Source organism: Chrysemys picta, chromosome 4 (assembly GCF_011386835.1).
Source record: "Chrysemys picta bellii isolate R12L10 chromosome 4, ASM1138683v2, whole genome shotgun sequence".
In the NCBI taxonomy this organism is placed as follows: Eukaryota; Metazoa; Chordata; order Testudines; family Emydidae; genus Chrysemys; species Chrysemys picta.
In genome coordinates, this window is record NC_088794.1 from 81,380,240 (window position 1) to 81,402,042 (window position 21,803).

The 21,803-nt window shown below is 45.1% G+C and overlaps 2 protein-coding genes across 10 annotated transcripts in view; one reads left to right on the plus strand and one right to left on the minus strand.

Moving 5' to 3' along the window:
* The window catches only part of TSPAN18 (tetraspanin 18), a 190,131-nt gene extending 176,594 nt beyond the window's left edge, over positions 1–13,537 (plus strand). For all 6 annotated transcript variants that reach the window (XM_024100492.3, XM_005302221.5, XM_024100494.3 and 3 more), the window contains 4 exons: positions 3,927–4,025; positions 5,471–5,650; positions 9,887–9,970; positions 11,531–13,537. In XM_024100492.3, coding sequence (XP_023956260.1) covers positions 3,927–4,025; positions 5,471–5,650; positions 9,887–9,970; positions 11,531–11,578 — 411 coding nt within the window. In that variant the 3' untranslated portion in view covers positions 11,579–13,537. The remainder of the gene's footprint in view (positions 1–3,926; positions 4,026–5,470; positions 5,651–9,886; positions 9,971–11,530) is intronic.
* A 2,794-nt stretch (positions 13,538–16,331) lies between these two features.
* TP53I11 (tumor protein p53 inducible protein 11) overlaps positions 16,332–21,803 on the minus strand; it is a 45,630-nt gene continuing 40,158 nt past the window's right edge. For all 4 annotated transcript variants that reach the window (XM_005302219.5, XM_065592801.1, XM_005302220.5 and 1 more), the window contains one exon: positions 16,332–20,545. In XM_005302219.5, the coding sequence (XP_005302276.1) occupies positions 20,412–20,545 (134 nt within the window). In that variant the 3' untranslated portion in view covers positions 16,332–20,411. The remainder of the gene's footprint in view (positions 20,546–21,803) is intronic.

The following is a 21,803-nucleotide window of genomic DNA, read 5'->3' on the forward strand; positions in this document are numbered from 1 at the left end:
GCATGTCTGGCTCCACGCAGCACCAGACACACTGCTGCATACATGGTGCCGTGCTCCCCCACAGAGCCACAGCCCCCTCCCCACCCCCGCACCTGCCTTCCAGATTTGAACACCTCAAAATTCAGGAGTGCTCAAGCTCAGTTTGGGCAGCTGTTACTTCATTTCTCCCAAATCAAATATACTGATCCACTGTAACTTGCTGTAGAAAAAGTAGGATAAAATTGAGCAAGAAATGCTTCCCAGTGGTTATTAGGACTGGAATTGCTATTTTCAACAGCCATTGCCTTTTGTTTGTTAGTTTGTTTAAAAGGAAGACAGTGATATTGCATTGGCAAATTCCCCATAGAAAGAAAGAAAGAGGAACAAAAGAATAATAAAGGCACCTCAACTTTTCTTCATTTATGTAGGACAGTCTTATAATATGCATCCAGATATCCTCCAGTCACACAAGTTGAAAATTGTTCCACTTTACTGCAGTTCTGTAACCATATGGGAACCAATCCTGCCTGTGTTCTGTGCACATCTAAAATTCCTGCTGAATGACCTGCCATGGGAGCGAGTTACCAGTGACCCAGGGCTGCGGCGGAAGGAGGGTGCAGGTGGGCAGGGGAGAGAGCCCAGGGGGGCAGCCAACATTTGTTTTGCTTGAGGCGGCAAAAAACCTGGAGCCAGCCCTGACAAGGGGGACTTAGATGCTGCAATGTTGAGACTTCTCTCCATTTTTCCTGTTGAAGCTGTTCAAGTAGTGCAAATAATTACATAGTAATTGAAGCAGGGGGACTGGAAGCTGGTCCTCACGCCTCTTACATGAAGCCCTAACAACTGGGCTGCAGAATCATTCTTTATCTGGCCCAATGAATATTGGTTTATCCACAGAGGAGCAGCTTCAACAGGAGAGACTGGGACCTGCACCAGAGTACCCTGTCGCCCAGTGGTTAGGGGGGCACTCTTAGGAATGGGGGAGACCCAAGTTTAAATTCCTGCTCCACATCAGGCAGAGGGAATGGGGAGTTAAACCTGAGCTTCCCACATCCTGGGTGCATGCTCTAACCACAGGACTAAAGTGGATTGGGGGGTGATACCACCACTTCCTCCTCCTCCTGGTTATTTGGTGAGGGGTTAGCTCTGCTGACAGCATGCCTACCAGATCAAGCACTACAGGAGAGACAGGCAGGGGAACGCCTAGTTGGTGAATTGTGCTGGAGTTTAGGCATAAGTTAGGCTCCAAGCTGCTGGGTGGTGTCAGGACTGACTGGGCACAGCCCAGCTGCCAAAACTTAGGCACCTTGGAATTTTAATGGCAGACATTTAGATGCCTATAGAGTTAGACAGCAGCAGAGCACGGTTTTTGTGAATGACAGTGGCACCTCAGTGTTAGACTTTGGTGCCTAAAGTGGCAATTAGGCAGCAAAGTCGCCCTTGGAATCCCATCTTGTGGAGCCCACAGTTCAAAGAAAGTCAATGGGACTCTTAAGTTTTAGAAAATGTTACTCAGAGTCAACTTATATTTTGGTTCATAATTTAGATTTTTAAAACTGGCCTGTACAGAACCTGTCCCGGAACAAAAATAAAGGTGAAACTCTAGCCACATTGAAGACAATGGAAAAATTCCCACTGACTTAAGTGGGGTGAGAATTTCACTTAAAGTTTCTATTAAGTTTTGTAATAAAGTTCCAGTGGAAACAATTGATTTTTAAAGAAATACACACACCCCTACAGTGTTTGGAACTCCCGCATTGCATCACTTAGAACCTGAAAGCAAACTGACTTTTGCTATTTTTATTTATTATATTTACAATTGCTTGTTTCACATCCACAATGCATTTTGTGGGATAGAATAGTGCACAAAACAAAGTGGTCCCTTTCCCAAAGGGCTTACAGTCTTGGGCCCTGATCCTGTAGTATATGAGGCGGGGTCAGACAGCTGTACCTATGTGAGCCCTGTTGATATCAGTGGAGCTCTGGGCTGACAGAGAGATCTTGCCTGTGTGGATCACAATGCAGGATTGAGGTCTTAGAGAGAGAGAGAGAGAGTGAAGACAAGACTTAATGGTGCAAAAAGGATCCCTTAAAGTTTTTATTATGAAATGACAGCAGGACTATAAAATTGCCTCAGAGTTTTCAGTTTAACCAGACTGTTAAAACTTTATTTTTAGTTATCACATCTTTTCTGAGGAACAGTAAACATAGGATTTGATTGTTTCAAGGTCTCTGTTGTTGTTGTTCTTTTAACAGATACTTTGAGGGAAATTATTATTATATTTTTTCTGTTTTACGATAAACAAAAATAAACCTGATTTCATTGATTTTCATTGTCCAAGCTGAAGGAAATGTAAAAAATAAACATAAATGGTGGAAATGCAAAGTGGATTTTTAAAATTCTTTCTTTCTGGATCATTGTTAGTACAATAGACAAAGAAATCCTTTTTCTAATATCAACTGTAAAAGTTGGCAGTGACTCTTTCCTTTTTATTACATGGATTTATATCCATCTTTGTTCACAGAAGGTACAATATTAGGGTGTCCTTCTGATCTCATGCACACTGGAAAAAATCTGGAGTAATTCCACTGAAGTAAATGGAGATTATACTGGTGTAAATGAGAGGAGAATCGTGTCTTTCAGAGATGAATTGTCTAAGGTCTGGTAGATTTAACTGCTATGTTTATGTGGCTTTTCAGATCTGTCTTAGTGTCCCTTTTAGACCTTTGTTATATGAAGCTCTTTTAAATAGCTCCACGTATAAAAAAAATTAAAAGAGAATGTTAACTTAAAAATATATGTAGAAATCAATTTTTAACTTTTAATTCTAAACAAGTCCTGCTGGTTTTAGCGAACAAGTGCCATTCACCATGGATAATGCTAAGGTGCAGTCAGCATTTTATAGATGGCAGTGTCTCCTCTACATTTTATAAAAGCATGGCCACTCACTGTAAAACTGAAGATGCAGAAGAATGCACAATGTAGGGAGCACTGGGTGCAAAATCCTCACATGCTAATCAGTATCTTCAGGCATAAAGACCCTCCCACATGCACAACTGTCCAGCCATTGCACACAACATGCACATGGTGTCATCTAAACCCTGCACATGTAATGGGCTTTCCACACAAAGCATGAACTCTTTTAGGGCTTGATCCAGCCACCACACAAGTCAATGTAAAGAAACCAAATTACTTCATGGGGCATTGCATTAGGCCAGTGGTGGGCAATCTCGGCCTGCGGGCTGCACGCGGCCCGTCAGGGTAATCTGCTGGCGGGCCGCAAGACAGTGTTTACATTGACTGTCCACCGGCACGGCTACCCGCAGCTCCCAGTGGCTGCGGTTCGCTGTTCCCAGCCAATAGAAGCTGCGGGAAGCAGCGTGGGCCACAGGGACACGCTGGCTGCTGCTTCCCACAGCTCCCAATGGCTGGGAATGGCGAACTGTGGCTACTGGGAGCTGCAGCCCGCCAGCGGATTACCCGGACAGGCCGCAGGCTGCCCACCACTGCATTAGGCTCTTAATCCCTTGCAGGCTTCATCTTCATACCTGCCTATAGTTGTGGTTTGAATTGAAGGGCAGATCTGTTATAGCCTGATCCTGCAAGAGCCTGCTGGAAGTTGGTAAGCATTGTTAACTCCCACTGAAGCCAATGGGAGTTGCGGGTGTTCAGCACCTTTAAGGAGGTGCTAAGCACCACCACCTCACATCGGGCCCTTAGTTTCTAATTGGGCAGCAGATGCATTGTTCACCCTAAAAGGATGCAGAGCTAATGTCCATGCACCAAAGCAGGGAGTCCCTAGTTTATAAAATAATTTTAGTTTAATCTGTCAGGCGCTAACTGCACAGGATCTTGTATCTACACTTTAATTTGTAATGAATAATAGCATTCACCAGAATACTTTGAATTGAGGTGCTGGCAATAATCTGTGTTCTGTGTATTTCAGCTGACTAGAGAATTCTTCACCAAGGAGCTAAAGAAGCACTATCAGGGGAACAATGAGACCGATGTCTTCTCTTCCACCTGGAACTCGGTTATGATCACAGTAAGCTTGTTTGCTCCTGGATCTCCTGGTGGCAGCTAGCTATGTCACTAATATAAAGGGAAGCATTGCCCCAGTGCTGCAGCCTATGCTTGCCTGCTGTGAAGTGTACATTGCTGCATACAAACCAATCTGGATTGTATTTATCAATTAGGAGTTAGATTAAAATTCTATCAGCAACACCTCCCTTGCTAAAAGTGACGTAGTATTTGAGCTGCCCGCAGAAGGGGGAGAGTACAGTGTTGGAGACAGTCAGCTAGCTGGATGGTACAGGGGATGGGCCATTGCTATAGACCCTTTCACCTCTAGGATTCTGCTTCAAATACAGGTTAGGTCAGCTATGGCCAAAAGTTGTTACTATCTTGTGGTTTTGTAATGGCCCTGGTGAAATGAGTTGGTGGCTGATAGTTTGCAATGTTGTTGTAGCCGTATTGGTCCCAGGATATTAGAGAGACAAGATGGATGAGGTAATATCATTTATTGGACCACCTTCTGTTGGTGGGAGAGATAAGCTTTTGAACTACACAGAGCTCTTCTTCAGGTGGCTTATAGTCTAATTACTAGTATGGAAGTACTGGCCATCTTAATTGGGATGCTCAGCAGGGAAGTCGAGGATTGCTGTATAGTCTGAATTCCCCTCTCCTTTACTAGAAGTTGTCCCCCACTCTCTTCTCCAGTTGCAGGAAGTAAGGTGTGTGTGTGTGTGTGTGTGTGTGTGTGTGTGTGTGTGTGTGTGTGTGTGTGTGTGTGTGTGTAAAGTTTGCATTAGTACAACTCATGCTGTGCCTGTTCAGCAGATAAATAAATGACATCAGTCTCCACAGCTTTCAATTCAGTTTTAAAATTAAAGAAGAGAGCTGCCCTTAATGCTGATTCAGGAATGTAAAGAAGAAGGTTACATTTTATGCATGAAATGTTTAAACTTTTTGCAGCCTGAAAGGTGGTAGATGCAGCGAATCACTTGAGTACTTGCAGTGGCCCTTCAGTGAATCATCTAGTGCATTAGAGCTGGCATGGGAAGAACCAGCAGCATCTTGGATATCAGCCACAGGGAGGACTGGGAAATAAGGAGCCTGGATTGTATTCTGTGCTCTGCTACTGATTCACTCAGTGATCTTGAGCATGTCGCTTTGGACATGATCCAAAGCCCATCGAAGTCAACAGCAAGACTCCCAGTGGGCTTTGGATCAGGCCCTTAATCTCTGTGTCTGTGCCCCCATCTGTAAAATGGGGATAATGATACTTTATAAAGTGGTTTGAGATCAGTGGATGAAAGATGTGCCAGGATCAAAACACAAATGCAGCCACATTGCCCTCACTCTCCCTTCACTGAACCCCGACCCTTCACACCCCACAAAATCATCACTTTGAAAGGATTTGTGGTGCTTCCTTTCAGAAGTGACAATGTGGAACTTATGGATTTCTGTCCTTCCTGTGTCCCTCCCTAGTTTGGCTGCTGTGGAGTGAATGGGCCGGAAGATTTTGAAAAAACTCCTCATTTCCGACTCCTCCATTCAGATGATGTGGTCCCGGAAGCTTGTTGCCAGCGAGAGCTCCAGAGCCGGGATGGGGCATTTGTCAGCAAGGAGGACTGCCTCATGGGGAGAGACATGTACCAGAACCGACAGGTAAGGGGAAATCATTCCGGGGCTGACGAGTGCATCACCAGGAGCTTTAAACAGACTATGTGGGAGCTGATAGGGTTTATGGGTCCCTGTCATGGTGACCATAACTCAGTCCTTAAACATTCCTAACTGCCTAAATAATGCATTTACACTGCCTGCCAGCTCTTGGTATCAATGTACCACCCGGGTCTTGTTTTGACAGTGTCCTTTCACTACGTGGGCTTTAAATATGCTGCAGCAGCATGACTTTGTGTCATTAATAGCAATTTGCATATTTCCCCAAATCTAATGGATGAAGAGAGTTGATGTCAAAGGATTATGTAACTTTTTGTTGCATTTTCCAGCCTTAAATCTGCAGCTGAAAACTCGATTCTTGTCCCTCTTGTCTTTGATTCTTTCACCATCTCTCATTGTTATTGCTATTTACATTGCACGGAGTATGATGGGTCACAAAACTCAGGAAAGGGCCATTTATGTAGTTATATGTTTAAAAATAACCCCCAAATCAGTGCTCTTGAACATGATGCAGAATAAGGCATTGCTCTTTTTGCATAGATAGCAAGACACCCAGAAGTTAAATACAAACCCAACCAAGGTCATTAGTGACTCAGTGTCATTGCCATCTATTGGCTGTTTAGTGACCCAGGTTTGGAATGAGTTTTGTGAGTCTCGTTCCTACCAGGGGAATGTCAATCACAAAGAAACTACGTCTACAATCTGAACCTATTGTCACTTATTGGCCCTTTCAACAGAGAGGTGAAGATTGAATGGGCGATGGAGATTCAAGTGCCCTCTCACCACTAGTGATGGTCCCTCCAAGGCAGGAGATAGGCACGTTGGCGGAGTGGGGGGAGAGAAGCTTGCATTGCTGTGCCCTTATCATTCTGGTTCTGGAGATAGACTATTTCAGTCTCCCGGGCTCTCAGTCCAGCACTTTCCATCAGCCCAATTTTTAACAAGGACATTCAGTATAATGTCACTTTTTTCTGGCCTACACTTAACTGAACCTCCTGGTTAACCAAATCCAGACTCCCTACTCCGTCCCCGCCCCCTACAGAAATATGCACCCTACACAGGGCCGGCACCAGCGAAGGAAGCAGGTGCTTGGGGCGGCCAATGGAGATGTGCGGCACGTCTGGCTCTTCGGCAGCGGGTCCCTCAGTCCCTCTTGGAGGGAAAGACCTGCTGCCGAATTGCCGCCGAAGAACGAAGCGGTAGAGCTGCCGCCGATCGCGGCTTTATCCTTTTTTTTTTTCCCGCCGCTTGGGACAGCAAAAACACTGGAGCCGGCCCTGACCCTACACTTACCCAAAGCCCTCATGTTTCAAAAAACTTTCAGCAAAACAGACTTGTACTTTGGCTGGCTCTTGAAGGGTTTCACCCAGAATTAATGGGACAATTGAACTGTATGCAATACTGCTGCCTCATCTCCCTCTTCTAAGCAGCACTGGTTCCATTTCCAGCACTTGACAACAGATTGCAGATGAGTTTAGAACCAGTCTGTAAGCTGTTCCCCAGTCTGGGAGCTGGAAAACATTGGCAGGGGCACTCTGGGTGAGAGATCGTAGCAGACGCTGCAACACTGCTTCTGCCAGATCTGATTGCCTCAAGCACACAAGGGAGAGAGAGAAGCAACAAACACTCGTGGGGGGAAAAGACATAAATCTTGACAAACAGGGCTAAAGAGGACAACAAAAATGTCTCTCTTCCTATTGTTGCATTTCTGTTTGTGGTGTCACTGGAGCATATTGAGTCCATAAGTTCCCATCTCAGTCCTTTGGAAAGGGAGATTTTTGTTTCTCTGTGTGTGTGATTGCAACATATGGGCTGGAGAAAGAGCACATTAGACAACTGTCAGAAATAATCCTAACCAGTAAAGGATGAGGGAAGTTCTTTGAATGTTGTTTGAGCTCAGACATTCCTGGACCAAAGTCAAGTTCTTGGCGAGCAGAGCTGCTAGGCGGATGCTGGCCTAGTTTGTGTTGAAAAGTTTTCTTGGCATGCTGAACCTACTGTGCAGCAGGGGCAGTTCAAAGGGGGCTACCGGGATAGGTGCTAGAGCTGGGGGTGCTGCCACACCCCCTGGTTTGAAGTGGTTTCCATCATATAGAGGGTTTACAGTTTGGTTCAATGGCTGTCAGCACCCCCACTATACAAATTGTTCCAGCATCCCTGGCTACGGGAGACCCTGAGGTTAAAGTTGGAGTTGTGTTTGAATAAGCACCCAAAAGATTGGATGCTTAGTTCTGCCAAACTGAGCTGGAAGTCAGGCAAGAACTGTCCACAGGGTCTTGTCTGCTCTAGAAAAGTTACCGCCAGTAGCATAATAACTCCTGCAATAGTGTAGCTGCCACTGGTACTAGCTGCAGTGTAAAAATCAGTACAGTCCAGGCTGAGGAAATATGATACAGTGGTAAAAGCACCTGAGCCCTGTTTACACTGGCACTTGCCCTGCTGCTGATAAACCCGTTCTAATTCTCCCTGTATAGATGCATCTTTTGGCTCCAAGGTCTCTGAACAACTAATGTGTATAGAACACCATCCAAAGGCCAGTAGGATGGAGTGGTCCAGTGGTTTCCTGACAGTGCCTCGTACTGTCGCATTGCAGAGGTCTCATTCTGGGGCTTGCAGAATAGCTCTTTTGGCCAATGTAGGGAAGCACCATTGATGGACTCTGGAAAGAGCCACAGCAGGTGGTAGGCAAGGTCACTACAATAAGAGGCCCTTGAAAGTAAGGGATACTGAAATGGGAGGATGGTGGAAGACTTTGCCCCTATCTCCAGAAGGGAGAAAGATCTCTCAATTAGCACACTGTAGGCTATTTGCCACTAGAAAGGATGTTCCCTGCCCTTTAGCCAAAAGACTTAATAAAGCACTTGAGCCCTTGTAGAGCGCTGTCAGATACAGCAATGCATGAGGAAGCACTCTATAAATGCAGGTGTGCACTCCATCCACTGTCCCCAGTCTTTGACCTGCGAGTGTCTTTGCCCAGCTATGGCTCATTGCAGTTTCCCTTGATAAGGACATGCAGCAGTTTTGCTTGCAATGCGCTCCCCATGGGTGTTTGAGATTTTTTCATTTTTCTTCACCCAGATGACCTTTCCATCATCCCTTTATTGTGAAAGGTCTGGTTGAGACCAGAATCAATGATATGCTCAGTAAGGCCACTGATTCATTTTTTTCCATTTCTGAAGATAAAAATGAGGTGATTATAACAGCCCAGGAGTCCGTCTGTGCGCGCGCATGGAGAGGGAGAGAGGCTGTGCTTGCAGGGTGGGTGTACTGAGAGGGTATGTATCCATGGATGAGTGCACACGTGAGTGTACATTTGTGTATGTGTCTCAGGGAAATGTTCGGTAGGAGGTATGGATGTTTCTATAGAACAGACGCTGATGTGTCTGTTTCTTTTCACACAACCCATTTGCAGAAATTTGCTAGTTTGTTGGGGGATTTTGTGGACTAGCACAACTGAGATTTGGATAAATTGGTGCCTCCCAGAAGAGTTCTTCTCTCTACTGGAGCTTTTACGGGTGCTTCCCATATTAATAATAATTAATATGAATGACAATAGATAACTTTTAGGATGATAAGATTTACTTTGCACTTCAGTGTTCCCATTTATGCAAGGATCTCAAAGCTCTTAACAAGCATTAATTCTCCTAGGAGAATGCTAGGTAAGTAGGATTTGACCAGTGTTACAGATAGGGAAACTAAGGAAGAGAGACAGTGACTGGCTCCAGGATGCCCAGTGAATTATTGCCTAAACTTGGAATAGAATCCAGGAACCTTGACTCATGGTCCCTTCCTCTACCCCCTGCAGTAAAATGAAGCCTCAATGAAACCAGCCTCAATAATGGGAGCCCCCCAGTCTTGTTCTATCTGGTTTTGTCCATCCTTCCATCTCAACCTGTCCTATCCTTGCTGCAGAGTGAAGGCTTCTCCAGTGCTACTCTTATCTGCCTTGCTGAAGGCTATGGCCAGTGTTGGTTAGCAGTGGGTTATGGCTCGGTTAGCCAAGCCCATCTCTCATCAACTGCAGCCTCAGCCTCCAGGGGCCATCCTCCCTAAAGGCCCCACGAAGTGGGTCTCAGTTATTCACTGTCTGTTGATTGGAGGTCATGTATCTGGTTTCTGGGTCTGACATGCATCAGGTACACAAACAAGGGCCATAAGCAAATGTCTATAGAACAAAAGGGGTTGTTGCTTATCTGTTTTTCACAATGGTGTATTCTTTCCTAGGGCTGTTACACTGTGATCCTGAACTCCTTCGAGACCTATGTGTACCTTGCAGGAGCTCTCGCCATTGGCGTCTTGGCCATTGAGGTACCGGAGCAGTTAATGTGCTAAAAATGCAGTATCTATACAAGTGCAGCCAGTAGAATGAACAGGAGCTGCACATTCGCCTTTCAACAGGACCCTTCCCTATCAAAATGCAGGGAGATTATAGTTCAGAGTAACTAGTAAGTAAGGGCTCGATTTCCTGTCCGTCTGCATGCAGGACAGAGAAATCCCTTGTCATACAAGCCTGCACTGCCATCTGGTGTTAGGCCTGGTATAAAATTACAGGCCCATAAGAAGCAGAGGCTTTAAGAAATCCAGCATTTTTCCCAGTAGTACCCAGAGGCCCCCATCAGGCCCTGTTGTGTGTTTCCATAAAAGAGATGGTCCCTGCCCCATAGTGCTTAAAACAAGATGAAATGAGTGAGTGTCACAGCCCATTGGAGGAGAGGATAATAACACAACCATGTGTTCCCAGGGGATAACTAGAAGCACATTTTGATTAATATGTTTCAAACTGTGCCTTTTTAAGGGGCATCTATTTAGAGTTTGAAACTATAGTGGCCTGAGATTATGAACATATACAGTATTGCCAACCCCAAATGTTCAAAAATCATGAGGAGGCTTACCAAAAATCATGAGATTGGCTCTAAAATCATATAAAAACAATAGATCTGGTGTTCTTTTTATTTGCCTTCTGCTTTTTGAGCCTTTATGGTGAACTGGGGTCACATTTTGAAGCTTTCTTCACAGTCACGAAGGCTAGAAACTTGCTTTCTCTTTAGGAATGAAGGCAGAAATCATTACATATCCACTTGACTCCAAGAGCTGGGACTTTAAGGAAAAAAATAATTATCATGAGACTCGTGACAAAATCATGAGAGTTGGCAACACTGCATGTATCTCCATTATAGAAAGCATCTGTATTTGGCTCTTTGAGGTAGACACAAGCTGAGCCAGGGTTCCATCAGAAAGTCACCCCTACTTAAACATGACGCTATTTTGGGGCACGGTCACAGAGGCTCTGGCGTGTGGTTTCCTGATACACTGGCAATGTGGGTGGGGCTGATGCACTTGGATCTCTAGAGGGGAGTTTCAGGGAGTGAGGGTGGCTTGCCTTCCTGCTGAAGGGAGCAGCAACTACTGGGAATAGCAAAGCATTCCTCCCCCTGGCTGGAGAGTGAGCTCCATTGCAGCAGTGGGAGCAGGGGAGGGTGCAGAGTGGGCAGTGGGAGCCCTGCAGATTAGCAGTGTACCCTACCCAGAACACTTGCAGACAATTTGGAAAGAGCCCAGGTTGCTGTGGTAGCCATCATCCACTCGGGTGTATTTGTTGATAGTGGGTGGGAATAGGGTTTAAAGTAATGGGCAGGGTGGAAAGGAGTGCAGCCTCTTCTCTGCTAAAACCCTTTTCTCTCCCAGGCTTGGGTAAGCAATGCCTTGCCTTCTCTTTCTCCCTGGTTCGCGTGGGGAAAGCTCCCCCTTCTCATTCAGTCTATATTAAGTCAGGGCAGCCGTAGGCCTCAGTAAGGGTTTTTCATTGTTCTGTAAGATGTGGCTGATGGCTGTGTTTTGGTTGTCCTTCTCTTTCTCATCTCTTTCCAGCTGTTTGCCATGATCTTTGCAATGTGTCTCTTTCGAGGGATCCAGTAGGAGGTGCCCCCTGAGCAACTGCGATGCTCCTATGTACTTGGAAGAAAGACCGAAAAAAAGAGGGGGAAAAAAACTTTATTTTTTTTAGCAAAATGGAAACAAAAAAGGGTTGTAATATATGAATGACCAAATGGATTGTACTTCAGGGGCGGGAACTTTGAGGTGCTGTGCACTACGCTACGCCACACCGACCTTCTCCCAGAGCAACCTGCACAGACATTGATCAGGAGCAAAGTGCAATGAGTTGCACTAGAGACTGACGGAGCCTGCAGGGTGGGTGGGAGGGAAGGCAACTGAAATGGTCCCCATCAGAGCAGGACACTGCCTAGTATATTCACAATTGTATTGTTTTACATAGCGAAGAACTGTATAATGCAACACAGGGGCTCGATTCAGTACCCAAAGGAAGCAGGTCAACCACAGCACATGGGGGTAAAGGTCAGGCAAGTTTCAAATGACCAGACAAAAAGGGCTTTTGATATACAGAAAACTGTGGCAGCCATTGTTTACTAATTTCCATTTCTGGTCTAAAGTTTTAACTGCCAGCCAGGAAATGGAAGCACATGTTCAGTAGAGGAGGGTCAACTACCATCACTTAACACCTCCAGGAGAACCCTTGGACTACATGGAGTGGGGCATGCCTTTCCCTGGAATCCCACCAAAGGGGATGTGACCCTGTGGGAAATGAGGAAGATCCTCCTCTAATGGGAGCTGGCAGAGGGCTGAGATGCAATCAAAAATTTGGTGCATATCTTTCCTTATTTACTCTGTCACTTTGGTTTTCTGTTCAGTGTTTTACTGGAGGAGAGCAAGGGGTTCCTGAATCCTGATCTTACCCCTCTCGCCTTTAAAAATGATTGGTCTGGCCAAGAATAGCTGACGCTGCCAGCCTCATGGCAAGGGCATATTGTTTTGTCTTCTAAATCTTGGCCACTCAACTCCGACATGCAAAATTGTAGTTTGTACTTTTGTAGTGCTCTGTTAGCTTAATTATCTGCACTGGGTTCCAATGTTCCTTCCAGCCAGGTGGGGAATTCCCAAACATGGTACTGGTAGCAAAGGGGCCCATTTGTATTGTCTCCCACACTATTTCCTTTGTGAGTCTTGTGGCTTCATTTATGATCTGAGAGTTTCCCTTTAGCTTGTCCCAAGGGGCTGAGAAGAGAGTGGAATCAACTAAAGTCATTTTAACATAGCCGCCTGGATTATTAAGGTTTCCTCCATTGAGATGCCACTTTGACATTTAAATAGTGTCATCCATTTAATCATTTAAAACCAAACCTGAGAAAAATACATAAGGACCTTGATGGAGGGTTACGAAGGATAGAACTGAGGCTCCAAGACAAGGTGGAGCATTTACAGTGATAGAAGTGGGCCCATGTCCTCGGGGATTTCCTAGGAGGGACCATGCAGATACGTGTGACTATGTAGGTCATGGTGAAGCCTACCAGGTCTGCCTACTAGATGGCAAAGGACCTTGACTTAATACCCACCAGGGTGAAAAGTTAGGCTGCTGAAGGACGAGAACAGGACATTAGAACCTCACATACAGCGTTTCTGAGGACATGTGGAAATCTCTTGGAGACAGGAGTCTAATCATCAGAGAAATCTGGGCATGGACATGAAGAAAATCTGTCCCCACCCACAAATGAAGTCAGCAGTGGATAAATGTTGGAATTGTGGCCACGGCTGTTGAACAGTGAAAGGCCTCAGATGCTTTTATTGAAAGGGCTTATAGGTAATTACCCCTAGGAGCAGTTTTAATGATGCATTTGAGAGTTAAATTCTGCTCCTTTGTACAATGAAGAAGGAAAGTGGCTTTGCTAGCAAAACTGGCAGTATCTGCACCTGCTGGAAGTCTCTCTAATTTGTTCCTAAAACTTAAAAAAAAAAAAAAAAAAAAAGTCAGCTGCACTTAATGGTCTAGCATGCAAGGAGTTTTTCTGAATGGTCAACCCACCATAAGAAGTGTGTGCATGGGGGAAACTGAGCCAGAACATTGTGCTAATCCACTAAGATGGGGACAGACCCAATAATTGATGTTCCTCTCTAGATACAGGCAGATGAAGGGAAAAGGCTGTGGGACCCTGCACCAAGAGATAGTCAGTGTGCACACTGGAGAGAGTGATTCCCAAGGGAGGAAAAAAACTAAAAAGAACACAGTTGTTAAGGTGGGGGGGGGGGGGAAGGGAAGTAAGTAGTAGCCAAAACAACCACCCATTACTCTGCTTATAATAGCCAGAGTCTGTAGCTGGCAATAGAACCTGAGTAGCTAACATCCAAAACACTATAAACAGCAGGAAAGTTTGTTCTTGTCAGTTGGTGTCTGGATCTCTGGGTGCCTAACATGTGGCAGCTAGAATTCTTGGTGTCTGGAGGAGCAACCCATCTCCTTTGCTTTCGGAGTCCTCCCTTCTTCCCCTTAATTTCTTGCTCTATTGTGAAGGGTGGGTCCCTTTGGCCCAAATTGGGTCTTGAAATTTAGCAGATGGAGGGGAAGGCCCTGCCTGGCCTGGAGTTGTGATTGAAACAAAAAACACAGCTCTCTGCTTACAGCACAAAGAATATGATTCAAACCTGGAAAGGACATCCTCTGGCTGTGCCTTTTCCAGAGTGGAGTCTGTCAGCATGTGGAGGAACAGGGATAATACAATAGCAAATACTAAATGTTGCTTTTCCAGGCTTATTCCCCTTTGGTTTTCCCATTTATCACTTTCTTTCATCTTTTTTTTTTTTTTTATTAAATTCCCTCCATTCTTTTCCTCTGTAATGGTTGTTCTCTCTCCTTCCCCCATTTATTTATTCTCTTAGCTTTCTCCTCTTCATTTGTGTCCCTTTCTCTCTCTCAGATAAAATAACTTTTCTTTTTTCCATCTTGTCTTCTCACTCTCTCTAATCTCACCCACATGTTCCTCTTGTCTCTTCTTTTTTGCTTCCCTTTTTCTGTCCTCCCTGCCCCTGTTGTGCAGTTGTCATCTCCCCCCATTCTCCCCTTAGGCAACAGGGGATGGATCACTTGATGATTACCTGTTCAGTTCATTCCCTCCGAAGCACCTGGCACTGGCCACTGTCAGAAGACAGGATAGTAGGCTAGATGGACTGTTGGTCTGACCCAGTATGGCCATTCTTATGTTCTTGCTGAAATCTTCATATCCTCTCTTTAAAGGGCTAGAATCACAGGAATGTAGGACTAGAAGGGACCTCAAGAGGTTATCTAGTCCAGTCCCCTGCACTCATGGCAGGACTAAGTATTATCTAGGTCATCCCTGACAGGTGTTTGTCTAACCTTTTCTTAAAAATCTCCAATGGCAGAGATTCCATAACCTCCCCAGGTCATTTGTTCCAGTGCTTAACCACCCTGACAGGAAGTTTTTCCTAATATCTAACCTAAATCGCCCTCACTGCAATTTAAGACCATTACTTTTTGTCCTTCATCTTCCTTTTTATAACAACTTTTTACAAACTTGAAGACTGTCTCCCCTCAGTTTCTCTTTTTCAGATTAAACAAATCCTATTTTTTCAATCTTTCCTTGTAGGTCATGTTTTCTAGAACTCTAATTATTTTTGTTGCTCTCCTCTGGACTTTCTCCAATTCGTCCACATTTCCTGAAGTGTGGTGCCCTGAACTGGACACACTACTTCAGAAGAGGCCCTATCAGTGCTCAGTAGAGGATTACCTCTCATGTCTGGCTTACAATGCTCTTCCTAATGCATCCCAGAATGATGTTTGCTTTTTTTTGCAATACCATTACAGTGTTTGCTCATATTTAGTTTGTGATCCACTATAACCCCCAGATCCTTTTCTACAGTACTCCTTCTTAAGCAGTCATTTCCCATTTTGTATTTGTGCAACTGATTAATCCTTCTTAAGTATAGTACTTTGCATTTGTTCTTATTGAATTTCATCCTATTTACTTCAGAGTATTTCTCCAGTTTAAGATCATTTTGAATTCTCATCCTGGCCTGAGACACCCTCAAGAAACCAGGAAGCAGCACCCTCCAATAAAGAAATGGAGAGGACTGTTAAGAGATGCACAAACCCCTCATGCAGGTTCCAACCATCTTGGATCATCTGAAATGCTGGGGATTGAGTCAAGGGGAAAGGTGAGGAATTTCCTCCATGGAATTTTAATGAACAGGAGACTCCAGAATGGGGAATCCTTTGTTACTGTGAGACACACAAGTTTTGTTTTTTGATCACCATGATGTGTCACTGCCTTTGTCTGTCTCATGCTGTATAATCAACAATGCTGGGTCTTGTTCTTCCCAGAGCTCTGGGCAGAGGAACAATTTTTTTCCCTTTTGAGTTTCTGCTGCATTCTTTTGGGGGCAGGGTGTTGAAGTATAATCGCTCCTCACTTGAGAGCTCTGTGTAGGAAAGCAACCTATACGGAGTCACCACAGTGTTAGCCCCTATGCTGTAGAACGAAGCCCAGAGCCCATGCACCTTTCATGTAATTATCTAGAGCAGTTTGTTTCTGTAAGTCCACCCCTCCCTGTCTGTTATTTAACTCTAAAATTACTGTTGCGAGTGCCTGGGAAACAGCCTGCGTGTGAAAGAACGTTGAAATCTATTTTAAAAATTGTAAATGTTCCTTTTATTAGATAGTGGAGCTAATTTATCCTCTATTGCCTATTGTAATGCTTTTTATATTGAAAGGATTTTTTGTAATATAAACCAGAACACGAGCCTGAAGCATTCTGCACAATTTGTGTGCATTTCTTAAAAAAATAAAAATAAATAAAGGTATTGTGACAGTGCAGTGGGACATCTTTAATTTTCACTATTCACATGATTGGGTTTTTTTTATGTTAAGTACAGTCACTTTTTTACCAAAGGAGGAATAAACTCAGCTAAGATGAGGTATAAACTGAATCCAAAAAACCTAAGAGACAGGAAAGGCTGGCTGGCTCAGGGCGTAGCTGTGGGACTAGTGTGCCTTTCTCCTCTCCAGTGCCAGCACCGGCTTGCCTTGAGGTCAGGAAGGGTTGAGCCAGGAAGTGCAGGGACCTGCTTGAATTTTTAGCTTAAGTTTCAGGCTGTAAGAATCCAAGGTTTTGGTTCCACCCATTGCAGACACAGGAACCTACTATGTAAATGCAGGTTTGTCTTTGTTCGGAACTCAGTCACCTGGAGAAGACTTCTCAGCTGTACCGAGGGCTGCACAAACACCTTGCAATGCTGCCCCTCTCTCCCTCAGGATAAGTGAGGTTCATTACCCTTATTTCAAAGATGGGGAAACTGATGCCTGGGAGGTGAAGTGACTTGGCCATGGGCATCTAGCTAGTCAGTGGCAGAGACAGTATTAAAGCCTGAGAATTTTTGCCTCCTGTGTTTTTGGCTGCTAGCCTAGGCTGCCATTTAGTAGTTGTCCTTGTGCTTCTAGGCACAGTCCCTGTGAAATTTCAGCAAGGTGCTGCCCTGTACCTGCTGCCTAACCTACCTTTGTAGAGTGGAAGAAACCATCCAGCAGTGACTAATATGTGGTTCATCTCTGCTGGAGGATTTAATTCTAGAATACAATTATAAACTCCCCCAGTCAAGCCAAAACTGAGGCAGCAACCCCCTGCTAGCTGTAAGCTTTTGGCAGTGCTGCATGGTATTGCCTGGGTCCTTCCCTTAGGGATACGCACAGTGCTCCAGCCCTGAGCCTGAAAATCCCTCTCACTGTCCCTTGTAGGGTCAGCCATTCCCCACTGTTACTCATCACTAATGGTGGAGTGCACCTGTCAGCTGCTAACTAGCAATTGCCAAGGAGGATTGCACATTCCTTCTCAGACAAGGTACATCTCTCTCTGCATTAGAGCTGAAAGGTGTAAATTCCAGTCCCATGAGACAGCCCCACTGCAGCTCTAAGAGAGATTTGATCATGCTAGTACTCCAACTGGAAGTGCAGCTACAGCAGACTTGGCTAACTTCCAACTCCAGTGTAGACATACCCTCCGGTCTCTGTATGCATCAACCCTGGGCCCATGTTCCATATGCTCTCACTGCACATCACATTTGCAAATTTAGTGTGCTACAGACTTCCCTCTACCCACCCCCACTTGTCCATCCCTGCTCCAGTCCTGATGGCACCAATAGCACTTTGTTACATGAAGGGGGGGGGGGGGGGGGGGGGGAAGAAGAGCAATGAGAATTGCAGAGTAAGTTGAGTTTATGCTCCATTTGATCTGTCTCTTCGTGGGAGCAGGCCTTTATATTGATTAGCATTGAATTGCCCCTTATGGCCAGTACCCCTCTGCTCTCTCCACATCACTTAGGCTGGAGGGGGTAACAAACACCAGAGAGCAGAATCATTGTGTCAGCTACCCATTTGGTCAAACACTTGAAATTATAGCAGCAAAACAATTGACACTCCCATGCAGAAACAAGGGAGAGGGGCTGGGGCTTCTAGGGAAGTTTAGGTGCTTGAAAACCCCTTTGGAAATCCTGAAATCAACCTAAACTAGATTGCAACCAAACCTGAGCAACGTCTGCTGGCTGGTTCACTGCCATGGCAGATGCAGAGGTGGGGCCTTCTGACAGTGGTTCATAGCTAAAGCCTATTCAGCTATGCTGCATTGATTAATACAAATTGAGCCCTGATAGCCAGTGGTGTATGCTGGGGGCAGCATTTTTCTACCCATTCCCCTCCCCCCCCCCCCCCAGAAAGATCCTTTCCTAGAACCTGCCTTAGTCCTGCTGAAATGAAATTAACCCAAAAAAACCCACGATCCACTTTGTTACAGGTTCCATTCCAGACAGTACCCCTGAGGTGCATGATAAATTTTAACTATATATTCTTTTCTACGGGCCAGACTGGGGCCACTCAGCCCCAGCAAGTAGCTTAGGGTCCAGAGTTTAACCTCTCGCTGCACTGGGCCTATCAATTTTTTTTTGTTTTGGTTAAAAGATTTAGTATAAGCTCCAATATTTTCAGCATTTCCACTTGACACAGACATTGCAAGGTACACAGCAGGGCAAGTTCCTGCAGCTGTTTGTAAGTGCCAGAAGCAGGTAACAGAAACAAGCTTTAGGGGAGAGCTGTAGTGAAGATGTGCCAGGCTTTACCATGAATGCTCAGTGGATGTCCATGTTAACTTTAAATCAGTTTTTTTTTTCTGGCTGATGCTAAGAAGTGGCCCCTAAAGCTAGTGTTCTTCAGCAGCCACCTTAGCTCTGTTATTCACAGACAGTTCTGATTCTCAACAGCCAAGAGCCTGCACACGTTTATTCCAGGTCTGTCAGCTCTACTCCTGTGCACAGACTGGTCCAGCCCAACAGCTCCCCCTGGTGGTACATGAATAAGTCCATGGCATCTGTCCAATCCTTTGGATTTCAGTACAGTGGAGAACAAGCAGCATGGTACTGGAAAGCAGGTGGGGCAACCTACTATCTTCTCCAGGATTGTCACTAGAAGCATAGAAGAGCCACTGCTGTGGAGCCAGGGTTAAGTCCTCCTCAGCCTCAAGAGCAATGAGAGGCAATGGTCAGGGAATAATGAAGTCTTGGAATGCCTGGGGAAGGCAAGATGGGCCTAGTACTTTTCCCTGCTCAGCCATTCTTTATCCCAGCCAAATCGAATCCTGAAGACATAAGACCTCAGCACTGGGTCCTTTTTTCTGCTGAATCCAAGGGGAAATTGGTACCTGTACAGTAGGAGTGGAGAAGACCAGCTGGCTCATCTAGTCCCTCACTTCACTAGAGTAAGATTCACACAAGTACCTACAGAACAGTGATTTACCCCCTGCAGTCCTCATTGACATGAGCCTTTTTCCTCACTCTCCTTAACACTGATACAGCTCCACAAGCAGTAGCAAAGAGGGGGCTCTAGCATAGACAGGACATAAGGGGAGTATTTTAACCATGGCCTCATCTAAACCAAAGTAGGGGACTGGTTAAAGTGTCATTGGCTGATCTATGCTAGTGCACTCACTAGTGTTACCCGCAGGGGAACTACTGTAATAGGAATTAAGGGAAAAAATACAAGCAGCAGCCTAGACTATATACCAAACTTCCAAGATGAGGCTTATTCAGTCTTAGAGACTATTCAACAGCTCTTTACATTTCTCCCCTAATGCAACCCAAGTGTTTTCTCCATCGTTTTGCACCACTCTCCCTTACAGAGAGCCACACAAGATTTAGATGTAGCTTGGCTTGGAGTTTCACAGGATTGTGATGAGAGAGAATAAAGATGCCACCCTCTTTTCTTGCTGTATTTAAGCCACTGTGTTCTGCCAGCATTGCTATTGCATCTGTCAGCACAGAGTAAATACAGTGGGTGTTGTCTCTAAAAACCACAACACTATCTGATTGGAGCTGTGTCAGCAGCCCTGCCTTAGAGGGCTGGCCAGGATTAGTGCTGAAGTCTACTCACTAAAGGGGGAAAAGGCTCTATGTGTGAGTGAAAGGCAAATGAGCAGCTCCAAGCCTACAGGAGCTAGATTGAGTCCTTTGCCAGCTGCCTTTGCTTCCTCTCCCCTCTAGGATTCAGTTTCTATGTGCTGCAATCATTTTGTGCTTTGCTGAAAAGGTTTCTGAGCTTGTGATTCCACTGGCCGGTTTCCTCCATTGTCCCTGAGCCTGACTGGTCCTTACGTCTTGTCAGCCTTCCCTGCTGCATTCACTTGCCTTCTCTAGACAGATATGGGGAGGGCTGCAGGGGTTGGCTCTCCCCCTGCGCTTTGTGGCAATGGAGCCAGCCCTGGGTTTACACACTGATTCATGCTGGTAAGTGGAAAAAAAGGAGAATTGCTTTAGAACAAAAGGGGGACCAGAAAAAAAAAAAAAAAAGGAAAGGAAAATTATTAACAGAACCCCTCCTCCCCCGCCAAAAAAAATCCTCAGGGATTAGACTTTCTTGGGTCGCCGTCCAACTTGGTAATAATAGTAAACGGTGATGAGGGTGAAGAGGATCCGGCTGGTGAGGAGGAGCATGGCACCTGTGGATATCCGGCCACTCTCAACAAGGGTGATGGTGGTAACTGAAGGAGAAGGAGGGAGACAAGGCACAGGTTGATAGTGAAATAACAGTACATTTAAATAGACTGCAGTTCTCTAGTGGCCTGTAGTGGAAATTCTCAAAGAGGATTTATCCAGCTTGAAAACTATAAGACAGCCTTGCAATTTCTGCCCATCGATCTGTCTGTCTGCTTCTAACACTGCTGCCCCACTACATTATTCACTGAGTCTTTAAGCAACTGTGATTATATATCTTAAAGAAATAGAATACTGGGGCCACATTCAGCAGTGGAGTAAGGACAGTGTCCCATGTATTGTGCAATTTCCACAGTCACAGAATTTGCCATGGCATTCATCCCTTGCCCTAGACTAATACTCAATCATTTAAAATTTCACTTAGAGCTTTCTTTTCTTTTTCCTATCTTCAGGCAGACAGCCTGAAATATCCTACTCAGTGTTAATTCTGAAACCTACAGCTGACAGCTTAAATAGCGAGTGTGTTAATTTTATTGCTGATTTTCTTCAAAACAGAAATATTAATAAAAATGTGCTTATCTCATCAACAAACACCTCCAGCAGCTAATGAGTTGTAGCTATGCCCTGCCAAAACCTGCCACTTTCCCCACATGGCAACTCTACAAAGCAGTCAATGAGCTGTCTATGCAAGAAACCATGGCATATTGGAAACCAGGTGTGAACAGTGTAAAATATATTGAATTTAATACCAGAGCATGTTGTCCCACATGTAATAAAAATCCTCCATTTTAATGTAAGTGAAGTGACCATAGAATTTCCAGTCTGCCACAGAATCGAGGGACCTAAATGCAGAATTCAACTCCAGCTTGCTGCAGAGTGCCTGGGGTAAGTGGGTCGGAAAGTGGAAGTTACTGGCAAAACAGAGTTGGGTGGACCAATCTGGCATTCCATAGGTGTGCACACAACTATAACTTCCACCCCCTGTAGAAGGAATGGGGGAGGGTAATGGGAAGAGAGACAGCAAGGAGGATGTAAGATTCTGAGCCTGATTCTCCACTGCCTTGTGCAGTCATTTATTTTGTTCCCACTTTCCACAGGCATGCTACTGTAACAGCATAATCCACTCCTTTAAGAGCAACCAGGACTATTCTGAGGCAGAGCCTGTTTAAGAATAGCTGCTTGGGCCTGGTATTGGGCATTATCAGACCCAGCTGGGGAGGTGTCAGGTGAATGATGAGCAGCTGATATCTGCCAAGGCTGAGAGAGAGACTGCTATAGAAAACCGGTTGCTTCCCAGGCAAATGG